The sequence below is a fragment of the Hipposideros armiger genome, unplaced genomic scaffold (genome assembly GCF_001890085.2).
Source record: "Hipposideros armiger isolate ML-2016 unplaced genomic scaffold, ASM189008v1 scaffold_378, whole genome shotgun sequence".
Classification (NCBI taxonomy): Eukaryota; Metazoa; Chordata; class Mammalia; order Chiroptera; family Hipposideridae; genus Hipposideros; species Hipposideros armiger.
In genome coordinates this window covers 1,698,037-1,717,123 of record NW_017731728.1, presented here as the reverse complement: position 1 = coordinate 1,717,123, position 19,087 = coordinate 1,698,037, and the positions used below count along the sequence as shown (strand labels likewise).

Below are 19,087 nucleotides of genomic sequence, written 5' to 3'. Positions count from 1 at the left end.
GATCTGAAAAATGCTTGCTGCAATTTGGCAGTGTAGCCACATTTCATGCAGATATGTTTTTGATCCTCCTGGCTATTTTTTTATCCCGTATGTGGCTCTTGGGGAAAACCTAGTCCCGATTTTCAAGCAGAGGATTCATTGTAATAAAGAATGTGAGAGCTGGAAGAAGTATCCATAGGAAATGTACCCCTGAACCCTCTCATTTTGCCGACGAGAAAGAGCAGACCCAGAAAGGTAGAGGGCCTGCCCGTGCCCCACAGCCCATCAGTAAAAGAGCCGGGACGGGGGCCGTGGGGCGCCCAGCCCCGCAGTCTTCTCATTGTGCTTGCTCACTGCTCTGTCTTCCGGGCACGCGGGGGGAGAGGGCCCTGAGGCGCTGTCCCCAGACAGCAGGCATTACCAGCATTCCCTTTGTGCTTCAGTCAAACCAGGCAACGTAAGGAACATCATCCAGCACTTCGAGAACAGCCAGCAGTATGACGGCCCCGAAGCGGGAACGCAGCGACTCTCGACGGGAAGCTTTCCCGAGGACCTGCTGGAGAGCGACAGGTAGCAGTGGCCGGGTGGGGTGGGGCCAGCGCCCAGGGAGGGACCCATGGACATGGTTTGGAGCTGGCATCTCTTTCCAGCCACGCTAGCCCCTCCACTAGACTCCAGGGCTCCCACGGTGGAACTCGCCCCCTCCCCCGACCTCCCCACCTGACTATCTGCAGCAGACATGCTGTGTGCTGGCAGTCAGGCCAGCGGAAGACAGCAGGACCCGACCTTCCAGCCCAGGAACCGCCTGCCTGCCTTCCCAGTTTCCTTTGGATTCACCTCCTGGCTACTTGCAGCCTTCATCCCAAGGCTGAGCTAGATTCTACCAGGAATAGCTGATTAGGACACTCCAAATGACAGGCCAGAGGAGACTGGAGGGGCAGAGGGGGTCCTGGGAGTAAGGAGGTCAGGCAGAGGGCAGTCTTTGAGGCCTGCGAGGAAGAGAGGTGGACATGAGCTTCTGCTGGGGCTTCAAACGCAGACATAGAGCTGTGGGCGTCAGATGTCCTCAGCCACAAAGAGAGTCCTTCGGTCCAAAACGAATTGCTGTTCCCTTTCCAAGAAGAAAAGGGCACTAGAGGCCATGGCATCTCTTGGAGTCTCCACCTTGGGCCGGATTCTAACTAGGTCCCTTCTCTGGTGTTGGACGCACTGTTCGACTTGTTCTCGACTGAGGCGTGACAGCAGTCAAGTCACACCCGAAACTCAACAGCCAACACTTCAGTAGAATGTGCCTATAGTGGGAAATACCCTTGCAAATTCTTTAGGTCCCCCTGGAGGTACAGTAATGTGGTCTCGCGCACACGAAAATAACACTGTGTACATGTGAGTCCAAGCCTCTGGGCGGGGTGAGGGGCAGGCACAGGGCAAGCGGGGAGCACCAACCTTCGCAGAACCCTTCGTCTCTGAAGTAGCTAAGAGTAAACTGCGCCAGGCAGTCCTGCACATGTGCACGGCCCTCCTTTCCGTTAAGTTTAAGACATGTGAGATGATCGTGCCAAATGAGAATTAAAGATTGAGGAGAGGTCAAAGTTAGATTTGTACTGAGGTGAAAGGCTGCGCTCTTAATAGGACTGGGTAAATTAAATATGCAAATTACGTGAGTGCTGGGGGTAGGCGTGATCTTACAGACGTATCAAATATACAATTGTAAAATACAGCATCGACGTTCTGAGAACGTCTTGGAGACCATTCGCAAACTTGTGCTCTTGAAGGTGCTGGGTGAGCTTGTCCTGACAGTCACTGGGATCCTGAACCTACTCAGCAGGAGCCTTGGACTTGACTGTAAGCTCACTGCAGCTTTAGCAGTGGCATTGCACGGCGGGTCGGAGGTTGTCTTAGACACTTAGCAGGTGTAAAGAGCGCCGATTGTAGAAGGCGGTGCTCTGGGAACTTCCGTCCGGAGGCTGGTTCTGTGCCTCACTTCTTGGTGGGAGTGTCACTCACTTCTGGGTACTCGAAAGAGGGTGCTTAGCTCTGCAGCCCCAGTAACCTCACTGGAAGAGGTGTGTCCCACTGGGGGGCACTGGTGACAGCATTTTGAGTCAGTGTGGGTTGGAATTGTTCTCGCAAATTTTGGGGATGAGTTCAGGAGGGGAACTGGCAGTGTGGTTCCTAGCCTTGCAGACAATCCCTCAGGACCCGTGAGTGGGGGGCGCCAGATGGACCCTCCGGCGGTTTGGAGACTCAGCCACTTGGTTCCTTGCGTGTTTCTGCTGGCTGAGCTCTTGAGAGCTCTCCAGACTGTGGGCCATGGGGGCGGCATCATCCCAGGCAGCCTGAGTTCAGAGGTGCCGGCTGTCTCAGGGCTGATGGAAAGAGCAACACGCAGTCATCAGCATCTCGTCGGGCCCCAGAACTTTCTGGCGGGCCGCATAGGGAATGCTGGGAGTGTGTAAAGATGGTGCCTGTGCTACCCTCGCAGATCTGTAAAATCAGGTCGGTGGTGGGAGCTGACCCACTCCCTAGATGAGGGCAAGACGGATAGGCCAAGGGGTGGGCAGGGTAGGACCCGGGAGTCCCTGATGGGGGTCTTTGGCATCAGGACACCACGAGTCTGATTGCGTTGGTCCCAGGTTTGCCTCCCTGGGCTCGGTCATAAGGAAGATGACAGGCTGGGGAGAGGGGGTGCTCTGTAGACCAGCAGGGGTCGTTTGTCAGAGAAGTGTCTGCATCAGGGGAGTTGTGGTGTTCCGGTGAATGCAGGTGTTGGGGCCCTTGCGGAGGGGCGGGGACTGGGGGCAGTGGGACACTGGGTGCGAAGGTCTCTGCCCTCCCCCCAGCTCGCGCTCAGAGGTGCGCCTGGGCCGCTCCGAGAGCCTGAAGGGCCGCGAGGAACTGAAGCGCTCCCGGAAGGCGGAGAACGTGCCCCGCTCCCGCAGTGACGTCGACATGGACGCTGCCGCAGAGGCCGCCCGCCTCCACCAGTCAGCCTCGTCCTCCGCCTCCAGCCTCTCCACCAGGTGGGCAGGGGCTCGGCGCACCGACACGGCGGGGCAGGGGCGGGGCAGAGGGTGCTGAGGGTTGACGCTCTCTCCACAGGTCTCTGGAGAACCCAACCCCTCCCTTCACCCCCAAAATGGGCCGCAGGTAAGAGACAAGTACGGTAGCATCTGGGTTTGGTGTCCCTGTCCCAGCCATGAAGCAGGTGGCCACCCGCAGAGGCTGGGTGAGGGTGCACTCGTGGCATGGGCAAGCAGATGGGCCAGGGAGGGACGGACAGACCCCACGTGTGACTTTGCCTCCAAGTGAAACTGGGCTGCTTGTTTTGCCCAGGAGCATCGAGTCTCCCAACTTGGGGTTCTGCACAGACGTCCTCCTCCCCCACCTCCTCGAGGACGATCTGGGCCAGCTGTCTGATCTGGAGCCAGAGCCTGACACCCAGAACTGGCAGCACGCGGTGGGCAGGGACGTGGTGGCCGGGCTAAGCCAGAGGGAGGTCGACCGGCAGGAGGTCATCAACGGTGAGGCCTGCCCCTCCCCCGCCACCGCAAGTCCTGTCGGGACGGTGCCTAGGGTGGGATCTGGGGGCAGCAGTAGGTCCATGGCACTGAGCCTATGAGAGCCACCTCTGTTCTGGCCCCTGGGTGACAGGAAAGTCACTGTACGGTTTGAAAACAGCGGTCCCCCAAAGTGATGTGGTTGGGGTCACGCTAGTAACACTAGCTCCTCGCTGATGTGCTTTCCCCGCCCAGAGCTGTTCGTGACGGAGGCGTCCCACCTGCGCACACTCCGGGTGCTGGACCTGGTCTTCTACCAGCGGATGAGGAAGGAGAGCCTGCTGCCCCGGGATGAGCTGGCCCAGCTGTTCCCCAACCTGCCCGAGCTCATAGAAATCCACAGTGAGGCCCCCATCCCCGCCAGCCCATGTCAGACCCTCGCTCACCGCGCGGTCGGGCCCCTCGTGTGGTCAGCGGGGGCCTGGCGGCGCTGAGCCCCGGGCCTCTGTTTCCTCGCCTCACCCCAGATTGCTGGTGCGAAGCCATGAAGAAGCTGCGGGACGAGGGCCCTGTCATCGGGGAAGTCGGGGACCTCATGCTGGCTCGGGTACGGAGCACACGGCGCCCCCAAGGCCTGAGGGTGAGGCGCGGGCCGGGGCGGTCTCAGGCAGGGACCATCTGACGCCTGGACCACTGTCCACTCTGCCCCTCAGTTTGACGGCCCCGCCCGGGAGGAGCTGCAGCAGGTGGCCGCCCGGTTCTGCTCGTCCCAGTCCGTGGCCCTGGACCTGGTCAAGGCCAGGCAGCGCAAGGACAGCCGGCTCCAGCTGTTTATGCAGGTACGTGCCGCGCCCGCCCTCAGCACCCCGATGCTCAGCTGGCCCTGCCTGGCTTAGCAGCACCTGGGTCTCCCCAGGGGCCCTGGCTCCGGGCACGGGGAGGACTGCCGGAGCACCCGTTCCCGTGTCCCCTTCAAAACCACTGATGCGCCCACTCGGCACAGAGACCACTGGAGGAGCCGTCCACAGGCCTGGCTCACCGCTAGTTCCTGTGTGCCCTTAGGCCTGCTTCCTGTCTAAGCCGTGGGAGCAGTACCTGCCCTACGTGGCTTGTTTGACCACATCCCTTCCCTGGGCTTTTGTCTCCCTGCCCCCAGCCATTCCCCAAATGCTCGAGGAAGCTACCACCACACTTCTGAGTTCTCTTCTGGTACTGGGACCTGTTGGGTCCCAAGCCCACAGCCAGCCCTGGCCCCGGCTGACACCTTCCACGTGTGCCTCCTTCCGCAGGAGGCCGAGAGCCACCCTCAGTGCCGGCGGCTGCAGCTGCGAGACCTCATCGTCTCCGAGATGCAACGGCTGACCAAGTACCCACTGCTGCTGGAGAGCATCATCAGGCACACAGAGGGTAGGGCTGCAGGCGAGGGTGGCAGGCCCAGCCCTGGCCTGCTCTGTGGCTCAGCAGGTCACCTGACCCCTCTGGCCTCCAGGTTCCAGCCTTGTATGGTCGGTCTCAGAGACGACAGTGATTGTGAGCGCGCTGGGGACAGCAGGCACTCGGCAGTGGCAGGAGGTGCGCTGCCTCCAGCCTGCGTGGGCCTTGGCACGTCTCAGGGCAGTCTCTGAGTGGACACAGGTTGGCCTGGGAGGGCACCTGGCTCCTCCAATGGCCGTGGCCCCACAGCAGGGGCCGTGACTGGCTTTTCGTCCCCCGTACCGCCCACTGGACGCCTCTGTACACAGAGGACACACCGGATGTGGTGACTAGAGGAGTGGGGACTGCTGAATACAGGCCTGGCCCCTAGTTTTCACTATCCTGGGATCCCGGGCACCTCACCACCCTCGAATTTGGGACACTGGAGTCATGATACAGGTGCTATGACAGTGTTCCTAGAGGCACGCTGCCCGCAGTCACCCTCAGCCCCTGTTTCTGTCCCCACACACCTGTAGAGCTGGTTGAGGTGTAGGCATGATTTCCCAGGTGTCATCAGTGTCTTCAGAGTGGTGGTCTGAGGCCCGAGGACCCTCTGTGAAAATGGGCCTTACACTTGCTGCCTGCGGGCCAGCAGGAGTGGCGTATCTGCACCATGCCGGCTGGTTTGTGGCAGTCACCAGGGCTGGGAGTAGCGGGGCTGTGGGACTCAGACAGACTTCCCGGCAGGAGCGCCACCGCCTCCTCTGCACTGTTGGCAGGTGGCACCACTGAGCATGAGAAGCTGTGCCGGGCCCGGGACCAGTGCCGCGAAATTCTCAAGTACGTGAACGAAGCGGTGAGGCACACGGAGAACCGGCACCGCGTGGAGGGCTACCAGAAGCGGCTGGACACCACCTCCCTGGACAGGGCCAGCAACCCCCTGGCCGCAGAGTTCAAGGTAGGAGCCAGGGGCGCAGCCAGCACCCCCAGGAGCAGACTGCTGGGCATGGCCCGGAGTGGGGGCAGGGGACTGGGGACATGAGCCTGTCTGTGAGGATGGCATCACGGGCCTGGGCGTGCACATACCCCAGGGTCACAGTCAGTCCGTCCCCAAGGCGACATGGCAGACAGTCCCACCAGGGAAGACAAGCGTGAGAGCAGAGTCGGTACTTTAGACTGGAGGGGACGCTCCTTTGGGAGGGACTGAGCTGAAGGGACAGGCGGGGCAGCCGAGCTCTAAAGAAGGTGGGTGGGGCCGTTGGCATGTCCCCCAGCACAGGGCTTTGCAGGGGCCGTTTCACCTGTGTGTGTCTCCCACAAGAGGGTATGGGCGAGGGACACTTGTCACCCTGATCCCCAGTAGCTTAGCCTGGTGTCAGATGCTTGCTGAGTGAGCGAATGAGTGAGCGAATGAGCGAATGGACGGACAAGCGCATGGTTTCTCCCTGACAGAGCCTGGATCTTACAACCAGAAAGATGATCCACGAGGGACCCCTGACCTGGAGGATCAGCAAGGATAAGACCTTGGGTGTGTGCCAGGCGGGTGCGGGGACACCTGGCGGCTGCACTGCGTCCCCGGGCACCTGGACCCCGGGCCTGAGGATGGTGAGGGGGCCAGGAGGCAGCACCGAAGGCCGGGCCCAGAGCCCCTGGTGCCAGTGCTGCTGGGGGGAATGGGGACAGCGCACCCCTCCCCAGCATCGCCCCCCTCCCCAGACCTGCACGTGCTGCTGCTGGAGGACCTCCTGGTGCTGCTGCAGAAGCAGGACGAGAAGCTGCTGCTCAAGTGTCACAGCAAGACGGCCGTGGGCTCGGCGGACAGCAAACACACCTTCAGCCCCGTGCTCAAGCTCAACGCCGTGCTCATCCGCTCGGTGGCCACAGGTGCGCAGCATGCAGTCGCCACTGGCCTGGGCTGGGCAGGGCCCCCAGCACCCTCCTCCACCGGTGTCCCTCCCCCCAGCCCTGCCCCATCCAAGTGTAGGATGGGGGGCTGGGTGGGGGCCCAGATGACGACAGACAGCCTGGTGCAGACGACACCACGGCAGCCCCGGGGTGGGCTAGGGTCGGGACGGTGGGGATGGGCCGAGGGGAGCGGGACAGCTTCCCGCGGCAAGTGACGGGTAGGGGACTGGAGCCCACAGAGCCCGGCCACCACAGCCCTGGGCTCGCTGTCCTTGGCTGTGCCGTGGGGGGCACCCACCCTGCCCTTGGGGGGTCAGAAGGGACGATGGGCATGAGAAGTGTTACAAACCCAAAGCTCCACACCCGTGGGCCTTTGCTCTTAGGGCTGCAGGAGGATGGCAGGGGGCCCTGAAAGGTGCCAGCAGGGCTTCCAAGATTGTCGCTGTCACTGTTGTGAGGGGGTCCCAATGGCTCTGGTGACCCAGGTCTGTGTCATGCTGCGTTCCTCATTCGTGTCGAGGTCCAGGCTCCGGGCCTGCACTGTCGCCCGGCCCAGCTGGAGCCATGCCCCTGCCACCCCCAGCGCAGACCCTTGTGCCTCCCTTTCCTTGCAGATAAACGGGCCTTCTTCATCATCTGCACCTCCGAGCTGGGCCCACCCCAGATCTATGAGCTGGTGGCGTTGACGTCATCAGACAAGAACACGTGAGAATTGATTCAAGGGTCACATGTAACTGCTGTCCCCTTGGGACCAGGGTGGTGTGTATGAGGACAGTGAGGCAGGGCTGGGCCCCAGAGCCATCAGAGCACAGGCGTTGGGCAGGGAAGTGGGAGATAAGACAGACTCGGAGAATCTTGTCGGGTCACCATCCGTCCCGTGCAAGTAGGCCTGTGGCAGGGAGAGCCGTTTCCGGCCACTTGACCGTCTCCTTTCCACGGGCCCCGCCCCGCCCACGTGGCCTCTCCGTCCCAGTCCCAGTCAGCACGTGCTGTAAATCCATGCGTTCTCCTCAGCCATCTGCCTCCAGGACCCTCGCCCCCACCCTGGCCCTCTACCCACCCGTGTTCCCTGATGGTGCCCGCCGGAGATGGCACGGCACAGTGGGAGGGCAGGCCGAGGCAGGCAGTTGTTGGCCCTCAGGGTGTTCATCTGTCAAATGTGGGTGGTGAGAAAGAACAGATGCAGAAGCTCTGAGGGGAGTTGGCCTGGCGAGGGCCGCCGGGGCAGGGCGCCAGACTGGCGAGGGTGGGTGGGGACGCCATGCGTGCGCCAGCTCTTGCCCTCACAGCCCCCGTGTCTACTGAGCAGGTGGATGGAACGGCTAGAAGAGGCCGTGGGGAACGCCACCAGGCGCCCCGGGGCTGCGCCGACGCCCATCCAGCCCCCGCCCCCAGGCCCCCAGGGGCCAGCCCACCAGAGCCCCAGGCCCAGCAGGTGCTTACCCTCCAGGCCCTGCCATCCCCGCTTTAAGCCCTCTGCCCTCACCTCGGCACACCTCCGCCTCCCTCCCTGTCTGCTGCCCCCAAGACCCCCCACCTGCTTGCTGTAATGGAGACCACACCTAAAGCGGGGTGGGGGGAGAACCAGGACAGGAAAGGCTGCCAGCACCCCCACCTCTGTCCCGGCTGCCAGCAGGTGCTGAAGCCGGCATCTTCCTTCTTGGGCCCTACACCTTCGTTGCCCCTTCTCAGTCGGGAGGGTGGGATTCCACGACCTCGCCACCTCCTCGCTGGCAGAGAGCCAGCATTCCCAGCAGGTGACCTGCCACCGCTTGTCCCCCACCCCCACCCCCCAGGGCAGGACTGGATGACTCAGAAGTGTTCCACAGTGAGCCAGAGCCCGAGGGGCTGCCTGGAGGTGAGTCCCCGGCCCCCACGCCCCGCTCGGCTGCGGCTCCCACAGCGCTCCCCGCCTCCTGACTTGCTAGGTGATGCGCTCCTTTTATTCTTTCTCTGGTCGTCGCACTGGAGTTGAAGCTCCTCGGCCAAGGCCTTGGCCGTATTCACTGAGGTCTGCCAAGAGCCCGGGCCCGGGCCAGGGCCTGGTCGTAGGAGGTGCTCATTAAGCTCTGGACCAAACGGGCCAGGGTCCCCAGGCCCTGACACCCTGAGCTGGCGTGGGATCAGCCGCACGCTGTTTTTCTTCCCTGCCTAACACTGTCCTCCACGCACAACAGGCACTGGGCCCCAGCAGAGGGCCCAAGGGGAGTGCCCGGCACTGCCAGAGGCCCCCGAGTGTGGCGGCAGCACCGAGGACGAGGAGCCGGGTGCCGGGCCTCCCCCCGCCGCATCCCTGCATGGAGCGAGCAGGGGCGGCAGGACCAGGGACCCCATCGTCCTGCCCCTCCCGGGCCCTCTGTTCATGGACGGACTCGCTGACGCTGCCCTGGAAGACGGTGAGTACCCTGTGGGCTCCACACAGCCCTCAGCGGCCCCCGTGGCCACCCTCCACCTGCCCAAGAGTCTCCCTGGTTCTGCTTGAGACACGTTGCAGGGGCACAGCTGTCACTGCCATGCCCCAGCCCCGCGACTCGGGGGGTGGGTGAGGTGTAGCGACCCTCCCGCCATCCTGGCGTCCAGTGCCGGGAAAGCCAGCGCCTGTCCCCCTGCAGTGGAGAACCTGCGTCAGCTGATCCTGTGTGGCCTGCTGCCGGGTCACCCCATGGGACCACAGGCTGCCGGGGAGCCCGAGGACGACCTGACACCCACACCTTCCGTCGTCAGCACCACCTCTCACCCCTGGGATCCAGGCTCCCCCGAGCGAGCTCCCAGTGGGGGTGGAGGGGACGGCACCCAGCTCCCAGGGCCAGAGGGGGCCCCGCCAGAGCAGGAGGATGTGCCTCCCTGTTCTCTGGGGTACCTGCCCCCAAGAACCAGGAATTCTGGGATCTGGGAGACTCCTGAGCTTGACGAGAATCCCGGGGAAGAGGCTTCGAGCACAGAGGCCGCAGGAAGCTACCAAGTCGTGCGTAGAGGTAACGTAAACCCGCCTGTGGCTGAGACGGAGCCAGTTCTCCCGGCACCTGCGTCCTCCCCACCACATGCAGGGGACTGTGCGCGGGGCTGTCCTTGCGTCCGGGGCAGCAGACATGCTGACATGGAGATAGCGGGCTGTATCTTTGGGGCTGCACGGCCCTAGCTTTGTCCCTTCAGACCTGTGTGACTTTAGAGCAGACTTCCTCCTGTTGATGTGAGGACATGAACCCTGCCTGGCATAAATCAGCCATCAGTCAAGGTCCCTGCTTGCCCTGCACTGGTGTCCCATCCTAAGGAAGAGGCGTGTCCCTCAGACCAGGACTGTGCGAGCAGCCCGTCCCTGCAGAGGGCAGGACAGGAAGGGGAGTGGGCAGAACCAAGTGCAGGGGTCGCTCCTGCTGGAGACAGAAAGGCCCAGATGGGGCAGGACAGGAGGGTCGGCTGAGGGAGCTACAGCAGGAGCGGGTGCTCAGGGTGGGAAGGGCTGTCCCCAGCACTCGGCTCTGCCTCCCTTTCTCACTTGCCCGCCTGCCGGAGGCCCGCCCTGTCCTGGGTTTCTGGGAACTGACCTTCCTTCTCTGTCCTTCGGTGAACTGGTGGGAAAGTGCTCTGTGGCTGTGGTCACACGCGACCTTCATTCACTGTGCTTTTCTCTTTCTCTTTTTCTCCACCCACTCCTGTCCGTCCCGCTCTCCCCCTCCCTTCTCTGTCCGTCTCTGCTCTCCCTGGTGGTGGTGGTGTCGGTGCAGCTGAGGGGGCAGGTGGCAAGCCTGTCCCTGCCCCGCCAGAGAGCCGCCCGTCAGAGCCTGAGCCCCGTGACGTGGAAGGCGGAGCAAAGGCTGCGGGTAACGAACCCCTCCCGGGCGCCGTGTGGTCCCACGGACACACCCCCCGGACACGCTCCGTCAGCTGGCGGCTGGCAGGCCCCTTCAGAGCAGGAACAGGAGCGGGAGCAACCTGTGCTCAGTGCGGGGAGCAGGCCCCGCCCAGTGTCCTCAGCCTCACTTCAGAGCCACTGTATCCTCACACCAGCCACCAGTCCCATGTCCCTGTGCACACAGGCTCACGTGGCCTCGGGGGTTCCCCAGTGTCTGCCTGTGCTTCCTGCCCTGTCCTTGCTCCGCTGTGTGACGCCCGGTGAGCCGGGGTGTCTCCAGGACCGTGATGTAGATGGCGGTTGGGGCAGAGGCGGTGCTGAGTTCATCAGCAGAGCTTGAGGTGGGCGGGCTGAAAGCGGCCAGTGGCCATGCTTTGCAAAGGCGCCTGAGAGTGGCCACCACCTCTTTGGGAGCCCCTCCAGTCTTCCACGTGAAACCCAGTGGCCCTGCCACTTGTCCGTGCATCCCGCCTCTAAGCATCTCCCCTGGTCTGAGCCACGCTAAGCGAAGCTGCCATCTAGAAGGCTCCCTGGAGGCGGAGGGCTTTAGGAGCCGGTGGGCAGCGTGAGGCCAGCGTCTCTGAGCTCGCCAGCTGGCATGGGGACCCAAACGAGCCGAGGGTGGCTTGCACGTTCTCTGCTTGGCCTCCTAATCTCTCTCTCTCGCCACGGGGACAGGGAACTATTTTTACGTCAGCATGCCAGCAGGACCCCTGGACTCAAGCAGCGACCCCTCCCAGTCTGACAGCCCCCCTGCCTGGCCCACGGGGTCCGGGCCCCAGCTACGGCGAGGCAGTGGGGATCGGAGGCGCCCCAGCCACGCGGCCCCCAGCCTGGCCCTCAGGGACGTGGGCATCATTTTCCACACCATTCAGCAGCTCACCCTCAAACTGCACAGGCTTAAGGTGAGGGCTCGGGGCGCGGGCCACATGTGTCCCCGGGAGCCCTCCCCTCGGCCACCCACTTCCCCCCCGGGAAGAGCAGCACTGGACAGCAGACGTACCCCTGTCCTCTGCAGGACATGGAGCTGGCCCACAGAGAGCTGCTCCGGTCCCTCGGGGGAGAGTCCTCTGGCGGCGCCACACCTGTGGGCAGTTCCCACACAGAGGCGGCTGGGTGGACAGACAGCTTCCTGCCACCTCCAGCGAAGGCGCTCCTGTCCTCTGACTCCAGGGACAGCCACGAGCCGGGGCCCTGCCCTGAGGACGGTGAGTGAAGCCGGCTTCCGCTTGTAGCAGCCCGGGGACTGAGCCTCCCACGAGGGAGGGGTCGTGGCTGCCACGCAGCGCGAGGACGCAGCGGGGCTCTGACAGGGTCTCGTGCCCCGGCTGCAGTTAAGCCCCTCAGCTCTCACGAGCTCGAGGACTTTCCAGGTGAAACCTAAGAGGGAGGTCACCGAGGGGCCAGCTGCTCACTGTCATCGTCGTATCCCCCACAGGCCCCAGCTCCCCGCTGGAAGACAGCTCAGCACACGCAGCTACGTCCCCAAGACTCTAACTGTCCAAACCACCAAACCGTTCCTTGGGGCCTGGCCGAAGGCAGGGCGTGGTGGGAGGCCCGCATGTGGCCTGGGCGTCCGGCCTCCGGTCTTCTCCCGCCGAGGCCCTCCCCCCGAGGCCCAGCGTCCTGGGTCCCCTGCGCATGCTGACTGCATCTGGGGCCCTGGCCCCACGGCGCCTGTGCCTGTGGGCGGCTGTGCGCGGGCGCCTCGGACGCGCGGGAAGGGAGGCTTCAGAGTCAGTGCACCTTGTTCCCTTCCCCGTCCCTGCAGGGCCCAGGGCTGGGGGGCGCCTCCACCTCTCCGTCACTTGGGTTCCTGTCAATATGTACGTATGTATGTGCGTCTTTGCTGTTGTAAATACCTGTCCCTGGTGCTGGGGCAGCTACAGAAGCGACTGCTAAGGGCACAGGAGGCCCCCCTTGTACCGCCTAGTCACCACCCAGCACTGGGACCAGGGCCCAGGCCCCTGTGGGCCCAGCTGGCACGGGCCCGCCAGGCTCTCCCTCCCCTGGGACGTCTCCTCTGCAGGGGGCTCCTACCCCACCTGTGTCCGCCTTCCCCACGCCCTCCCTACAGAAAACCGGGTATCAGGTACGGAGCAAACGGCCCCAGGAGCTGGGGGCAGAGGTTGAGTGCTGGACCATCCCCAGGGGCCACCGCAGCACTGGCCTATTACTATGTCCACTGCAGTCCCCAGACTAATTGAATATACACACTGTGCTAGGTGTATATATACATATATATAAATATATATAATATATAAAATATAGATATGGAAATGACTGTTTTGCTGTTAAAATAATGTATACGCTTTTATTTTCTTCTTTTCATGGTTAAGATTTTTTTTTTGTAAGAAAAGTTAAATATTCTTCACCTGTGGCAGTGTGTGTGTGATTCTTGGAAGCGCTGTGATAAAGGTGCAGTAGTTGTCCCGTGAGACTGGTTACAATTAAGTGTGGGGACAGGGATCCCGCCCCCTGGCAGCCAGGCCCCAGGTGTGCCCATGGGACCCGGCTGGGCACACCAAATGGCACAGCCTGGCCAGCGCGAGATGACGTGGATCCCACAGTGGACACACACACACCTGCAAGGAGCACTGGGCCCAGAGTCACGAGGCCTCACTAGCCCCAGGAAGCTTCAGGATTTTTCCAGCAAACATGAGGGGAGGGTCAGCTCAAGGCCCGGCCAGCTCCTGGCTGTCAGCCTGCACACCCTCCCGCAGGCCCCGACCCCCTGGAAGCCTGCAGTGGCAGACGCGGTCCCCAGGCTTGGACCTGCCCTCACTGTCGCCCAATCGTGGCATAGTGCTGGGTCTGCAGACCCCGTGGGTGTGCTGCCCTCTCACGGTGACAGTGCAGGGGGAAGAGGGCGCTGTGAGCGTTCGCTGAAGCTCCGAAGGACTCCAGCGAGTGACGGGGGCTGAGGTGACTGACCCTTGATGAGCACCTGCTGTGAGCTTGCGGTCCAGAGCCACCCGCTCTGGCAGGGGAGAGGTCTCTGCTGAGGCAACAGGAGGGGACATGCACCAGCTCAAGTCTGCCCAGAGGTGACAAAGGGACACTTCTGGAAGCTCCTGGACGTTGGCTCCCCAGAAGCCAGCCTGTGCGCTCTGAGCCCTGCCCGTGGGTCCTCTCAGGAGGCAGCCCTGCTGGGCCCCAGCTCTCCTGACTGACAAGCCCCCACATCGTCGGCTGCCCCTGGTTTAGATCGAGGACATCTGCAGGCACATGTTCTCCAGGGGACACAGGAGAGAGTGACTTGGTCCAAATGTTCTAAGTGCCTGTAGTTCTGGAACAAAGTTTTCAGACAACCTCGCAGAAAGAAGTCCAACAGCCTTTGTTAATGATCTGAGCTGTCCCCAGGAGCTCAGCCCACAAGGACAGCAGGGGCCTCTGGGGGCTTAGGTGGAGGGCGCCACGGCCTCCTCCTCCCTGGCCTTGGCCTTGCTGATGGGGTCCCTTGACAGCATCAGCTCCTGGATTGTGGTGTACGCAGGACATGGCAGGGAGAAGCAGTTTTTCTGAGGAGGGGAAGGGACAGTGATGGGACAGGGCAGGTCAGGGGCCGGGTCGGGACAGAATGCTGCACCAACACAGATGGAAGTTATGCTGTGATAGAGAACGGCCCCACCGCAGGGGTGACGGACTCACCGCCAGGCACAGCCGCAGCAGCCCCACGGGGCCCTTGGACGCACTCCTGGACTTGAGGAACTGGGCCTGGTACTGCACTGTGGTGAGGAAGCCATCCAGCCCCACCTCGGTGATGCGGTTTCCTGGAGGAAGGAGCAGGCAAGCTGCCTCACAGGACGCCAGCCACCGCCGTCACTAGCTCCCAGCTCGCCAGCCCAGGACCCACTCCTGACCTGGCCTTGACCCCAGCTCCCCGCCCCTCCATGAAGACTCTTGGCTGCTTCCCTGGCCTTTTCATGTCCCACCCACCTCATTACTCCAATTGCCGGGCCCAGGCCTGACTTCCCCTCGCCCAAGGCCCCAGCAGAAGGGCCTCCAGCACCGTGATGCCCAACCATGGGACAGGCGGTTCTGCTCTGGTCTGGGTGGGGACAGCAGGGGGCCCAGGCCGCCTGCGGCAGGGGCAGGGTGATGGGCACGTACGGGCGAGGTTGAGGTACAAGAGGACCTTGTTCCCAGCCGTGAAGACTTTGCCGTCGCGGTGGACCACGGGCTCCAGGAGAGGGCTGAGCATCTCAGTAGCTTCAGCAACGAGCTGCCAAAGGAGGACATAACTGCAGTAGGGGTCAGGGTGCTGGTCACCAGGCCAATCATTCACTCATTCAACACACATGTTTGCAGGGCTGGCCATAGTCCAGGCTTTGTCCTAGGTGCTGGGGCCACAAAAATACACATACCCTCAAGAAGCAACTGGGGGGGAGGGGGGAGTGGACCAGAAAGTGAAATGGCAGTGTGTGTGTGTGTGTGTGTGAGACAAGTAGCCGGTAAGCTCACTAAGTGGGAGCACAGAGGAGGGACCCGCCTCCTGGCTCCTGGAGGAGGTGGCCTGTGAGCTGCAGTGTGAGTGAAATGTGGGGAGAAGAGGGGACTGGACGGTGGCGGACAGGAAGGAAGTGCCGGTCCTGTGCAAAGCAGCAGCACAGGGTCCACCTGACCCTCTGTAAGACCTGCCTGAGGTGCCAGAGAGGACTCCTGGCAGGGGAGGCCATTCTGCCTGGGGTAGGGGTCTCCTGATGGCCAGAGGGAGACCCTGGGGCAGTGGGCAGTCCAGGAAGCAAGGAACCGATTGGTCCCGGTGGACAGGGCGGCTGGGGCAAAGGAGAGGAACTTCCCAGAGCAGCTGTACCAGCAGGTGGAGGAGGTGCTGGTAAGCTGGCCAGACAGGACCCAAGTGGGGGCTCCTAACAAGCAAGCAAAGACTGGGGCCTCCAGCCTGAAGGGGAGAGGCAACCGGTAACCCCAGCAAGCCCAGCTTGGGCTGGGGGTTCAGTGGCTGGGGCGGGAGTGGAGGAAGTGGCTGGACTAGGCGGTGCTGCGGGGTGGGGGCTGCAGCCCACCTCTGAGTCCAGGAGGGTGTTGCGTTTCTCCTTGTTCCCCGTCTTGGGCCCTTTCCCCTTGGTCACTTTCTGCTCAGAAATGGTTACCTCTGGACGGAAGAGAAGCCAGAATGCACAGTGCAGGCCTGACAGCACCCCACTCCCCAGAGAAGGGCTGGGTTTGGGTACAACAGAAACAGCTGGGGGGGGCAGTCTCGGAACTGAGTGCGGAGCGGGCCAGGAGACCAGCTCCCCCTCCTGCCTCCTGGCCCGGCCTCCACAGCCGCAAGCACTTACTCCCCTTGACTGCCTTTGCGGGGTCTTCCTTCTTCGGGGTTCCTTGTGTGGGTGACTGCCCAGACCCCAGCTTCTCCTCTTTCTTCACCACTTCCTGTGGAGGATGTAAGAAGACAGATGAATGCCCGCCCTCCCTGGGGGCCGGCATTAGGACCTGGGCAGCAAGTGTGGCCTGCCCCCCCCACCTGTGCCCTGCGAAGCCCCCGCAGCTCCTCCAGGCTCTCAGCCCCGCACACCTACCCCCGACTTCTCCTTCTTCTTGCCCAGTCCCTTAGCCGTCCTCACTGCCTGCATCTTCTCCGTCTTGTCCACCAGGGAGCCAGAAAGGAGCCCCGTCAGCTGATTCTTCTCACGGTCCACTTTGGAGTCCACGTGCCGAGAGGAGGAAGGCTATGCTCACAAGTGGGCGGGAGGGGGTGCAGAAGCCAGTGAGGGCCGGGGAAGCAGCGCCCCACCCCCATCTGCCTGTCTAAATGCTAAAATGGTCTGAGGTGCTGTGGGGAAGAAATAGCAGGGGGACCTGGGGCCGGATGGGGGCTCAGACTCATACTGTTGCACGTGCGCCCCTCGTATTAACTCAGTCAATCCTCTCAACAACCCTGCGAGGTAGGTGAGGACACTGAGGCCGGAGAGGCTAACATGCCAGGGTCCCAAGCTGCTGTGTGGCCGGGAGGGCTAACTCTAGTGCTCTCTCTGAGACAAGTCACTCTGCTGCCCGTGAGGGGTTGACGTTCACTAGACCTGTGCAGGTGGAGATGGCGGGGAGCGGGACAGGACTGGGCAGCGCGGGGGGCCGCTCACCGACTGCGAGCGCTCCCGCGCCCCCTTCGCCAGCAGGAGGCGCCGGCGCTCCACCAGTTCGCGGTGCTCCAGCTCGTAGGGCCGCAGGACCTGGCGGGGCAGCGCGCGGCGGGTCAGACGCCCGAGCCCCGCCGTGCGCTCAGCCGCCCGGCCGCCCGCCGCACACCCACCTCGGCCAGCTTCAGGGCGCCTGTGTCCTGGATGCGGTTGTGGGCCAGGGACAGCCAGAGCAGGGAGCGGTTCAGCCGGAGGCCCTGGGGGGCGGGGCGGGGCGGGTGTGAGCGAGGCCTGGGGTCCCTCCTCGCCGCCGCGTCCCCTGGGTCCCTCCTGCCGCGCGCACACACATCGGCGATGTAGCCCGCGCCCTCGTCCCCGATGTGGTTAAAGCCCAGGTTGAGCGAGATCAGGGTCCGGTTGCAGCTGTGCAGCCTCGACAGAGCCTGGCCTAAAAGCTGCGCCCCGTGGTCATCGATGTCGTTGTTCCGCAGAGACAAGTGCACGACCCTGGGCAGCAGGAGGGGAAAGAGGGTCCAGGGAACCCAAAACCTGGGGGAACTTGGGGGCATGAGGAGGGCCATCGGGTCTGAAGGTGAAAGGGCAAGAATAGAGGCTCCCTGGGGAGGTGTTGGAGGGGTGAGCAAGGGTCGGGACTAGGGGTGGCCTGGAATGCGGGCAGGCCCAGAGAAGCGAGGGGGCGGGGAGTCTCACGCGCTGTCCTGTGTCATGAGCTTGTGATACGACTGCTCCGGCAGTGGGTTCCCCTCCAGAGTCACCTTCCTGAGGGTGAGGGGATCTGAGAACCAGGAGGCCACCACTAGGCCAGGTGAGGAGGTGTGGGGCTCTGGAGGGCAGCTTGGAAACAGTCAAAGGGTGGCCCCCAACACTGGAAATTATGAGGCAGTTCTCCAGACTAAAAATCCAGAAGAGTAGCACATACACGGGTCACTCCACAGAGTTAGTGACCTGTGGGAAGGTGGCCTCTAGGACGACCCCCATGATCCCCACTTCTCGGTATCTATGTCCTTGTGTAATCCTCTCCCCCTGAGTGTGGCAGGAGCTAGTGACTTGCTTCTGATGAATGGACTATGCCAAAAGTGGTGGGATGTCGCTTCCAAGGTTAGCTGACAAAGACTGTGGCTTCCATCTTGGTGCTTTCTGGCACTCTGGGTCACCAGTGGCCATGTGCTCAGGGCACTCAGGCCGCCCGTGGGGTGCTCACTGGGCCACTGCGGCCACCTGAGTGAGCTTGGAAGCAGAGGTCCAGCCCAGCTGAGATGACAGCAGCCTCTGCAGGACCCTGAGCCAGAGGCACCCGGCTACCTACACTGATTTATCTCACAGAAACAGTGACATAATAAATGTAACAATACATGACGCCTCCACCAGGCTTCCCCACAGTGCTGAGAGAATGGAGGTCTTTTTCCAAGTCACAACAAAAACTGAAGAGCCAGGAACTTCTCTGTGAAAAATCTCTCCCATGATTGGTTATCATTGCTCAGCCTTTCGGGCCGGCTCATCTTTCATCCTTCAAGGCCCAGCGCCACACCACCTCCTCCAGGCAGCCTGCCGTCACCCGGCCCCACACCCATGGGGTGGCGCAGCCCCCGCGCCCTCCCGCCATGAGCCAGTCCACCACTACGGTGCCCACACTGCCCTGTGGTATCTGTCCCCAAATCCTGTCCGTCCCTCCTTCCCTCCCTCCCTTCCCTGCACTGCCAGGTCCTGGAGGATAAGGACCAGCCCCTAGCACAGTGTCAGGCCCCAGGCAGCGAGGAACAGGGGGAAACCTCCGGGGGGGAGAGTGGACGGTGGTGGACACCTGCTGCACCCTGTCTCCACAGGGATGCCAGCCCAGGCAGCAGGAGCTGGGAGGGACCACTGCCCAGCCCGCTTCCGGCACTGGGGGCCGCCCCGCTTGCCTGCTCCCCTCCGCTGACCTGAGCGTGGGCGAGCAGAGAGGAAGGAGAGCGATGAAGGTGTCCAGGGTCTTCTCAGTGAGCCCGGCCTTCCACAAGCTGTTGGTGGTGGAAGGTACAGGACCACAGCTGGAGTATCACCTTCCCCGCCCGGGCCTCGCAGCCGCACCCTTCTCCCACCTCTCCAGATCCCCAGGGTCTTCCCTGCCCCCTTCAGGTCTTGCTGGCGAGCCAGCCCCCACATTGGCCTCCTGTCCCCCCACCCCCCACATCCCCTCACTTGATGGCTTGCAGCTGGCTGAGGGGAGGCAGGCATTTAGAGAAAATGCCCAAGATCCGCTCCTCAACCTTCCAACCTGCGGGAGGGGAAGGAGTCAGGTGCCTCAGGCCTCCAGGAGGGTAGGAGGGGAACGTGGGGGG

The 19,087-nt window shown here is 62.8% G+C and overlaps 2 protein-coding genes across 9 annotated transcripts in view; one reads left to right on the top strand and one right to left on the bottom strand.

Moving 5' to 3' along the window:
• ARHGEF11 (Rho guanine nucleotide exchange factor 11) overlaps nt 1-13,027 on the top strand; it is an 80,905-nt gene extending 67,878 nt beyond the window's left edge. For 7 of the 8 annotated variants that reach the window (XM_019662550.1, XM_019662548.1, XM_019662554.1 and 4 more), the window contains 20 exons: nt 423-549; nt 2,820-2,999; nt 3,079-3,126; nt 3,313-3,500; nt 3,732-3,878; nt 4,004-4,083; nt 4,190-4,315; nt 4,766-4,883; nt 5,669-5,847; nt 6,342-6,417; nt 6,606-6,773; nt 7,409-7,499; nt 8,104-8,229; nt 8,591-8,652; nt 8,972-9,190; nt 9,407-9,769; nt 10,520-10,615; nt 11,326-11,552; nt 11,666-11,855; nt 12,086-13,027. In XM_019662550.1, coding sequence (XP_019518095.1) covers nt 423-549; nt 2,820-2,999; nt 3,079-3,126; nt 3,313-3,500; nt 3,732-3,878; nt 4,004-4,083; nt 4,190-4,315; nt 4,766-4,883; nt 5,669-5,847; nt 6,342-6,417; nt 6,606-6,773; nt 7,409-7,499; nt 8,104-8,229; nt 8,591-8,652; nt 8,972-9,190; nt 9,407-9,769; nt 10,520-10,615; nt 11,326-11,552; nt 11,666-11,855; nt 12,086-12,144 — 2,870 coding nt within the window. In that variant the 3' untranslated portion in view covers nt 12,145-13,027. The remainder of the gene's footprint in view (nt 1-422; nt 550-2,819; nt 3,000-3,078; nt 3,127-3,312; nt 3,501-3,731; nt 3,879-4,003; nt 4,084-4,189; nt 4,316-4,765; nt 4,884-5,668; nt 5,848-6,341; nt 6,418-6,605; nt 6,774-7,408; nt 7,500-8,103; nt 8,230-8,590; nt 8,653-8,971; nt 9,191-9,406; nt 9,770-10,519; nt 10,616-11,325; nt 11,553-11,665; nt 11,856-12,085) is intronic. The other variant, XM_019662551.1, reaches the window with a different exon arrangement.
• Nucleotides 13,028-13,124: 97 nt separating this feature from the next.
• The window catches only part of LRRC71 (leucine rich repeat containing 71), a 9,333-nt gene continuing 3,370 nt past the window's right edge, over nt 13,125-19,087 (bottom strand). The window contains 12 exon segments of the mRNA XM_019662557.1: nt 13,125-14,168; nt 14,299-14,420; nt 14,761-14,872; nt 15,675-15,763; nt 15,951-16,044; nt 16,191-16,340; nt 16,752-16,841; nt 16,922-17,005; nt 17,096-17,255; nt 17,460-17,528; nt 18,689-18,766; nt 18,948-19,049. Of these exon segments, the coding sequence (XP_019518102.1) occupies nt 14,049-14,168; nt 14,299-14,420; nt 14,761-14,872; nt 15,675-15,763; nt 15,951-16,044; nt 16,191-16,340; nt 16,752-16,841; nt 16,922-17,005; nt 17,096-17,255; nt 17,460-17,528; nt 18,689-18,766; nt 18,948-19,049 (1,270 nt within the window). The 3' untranslated portion in view covers nt 13,125-14,048.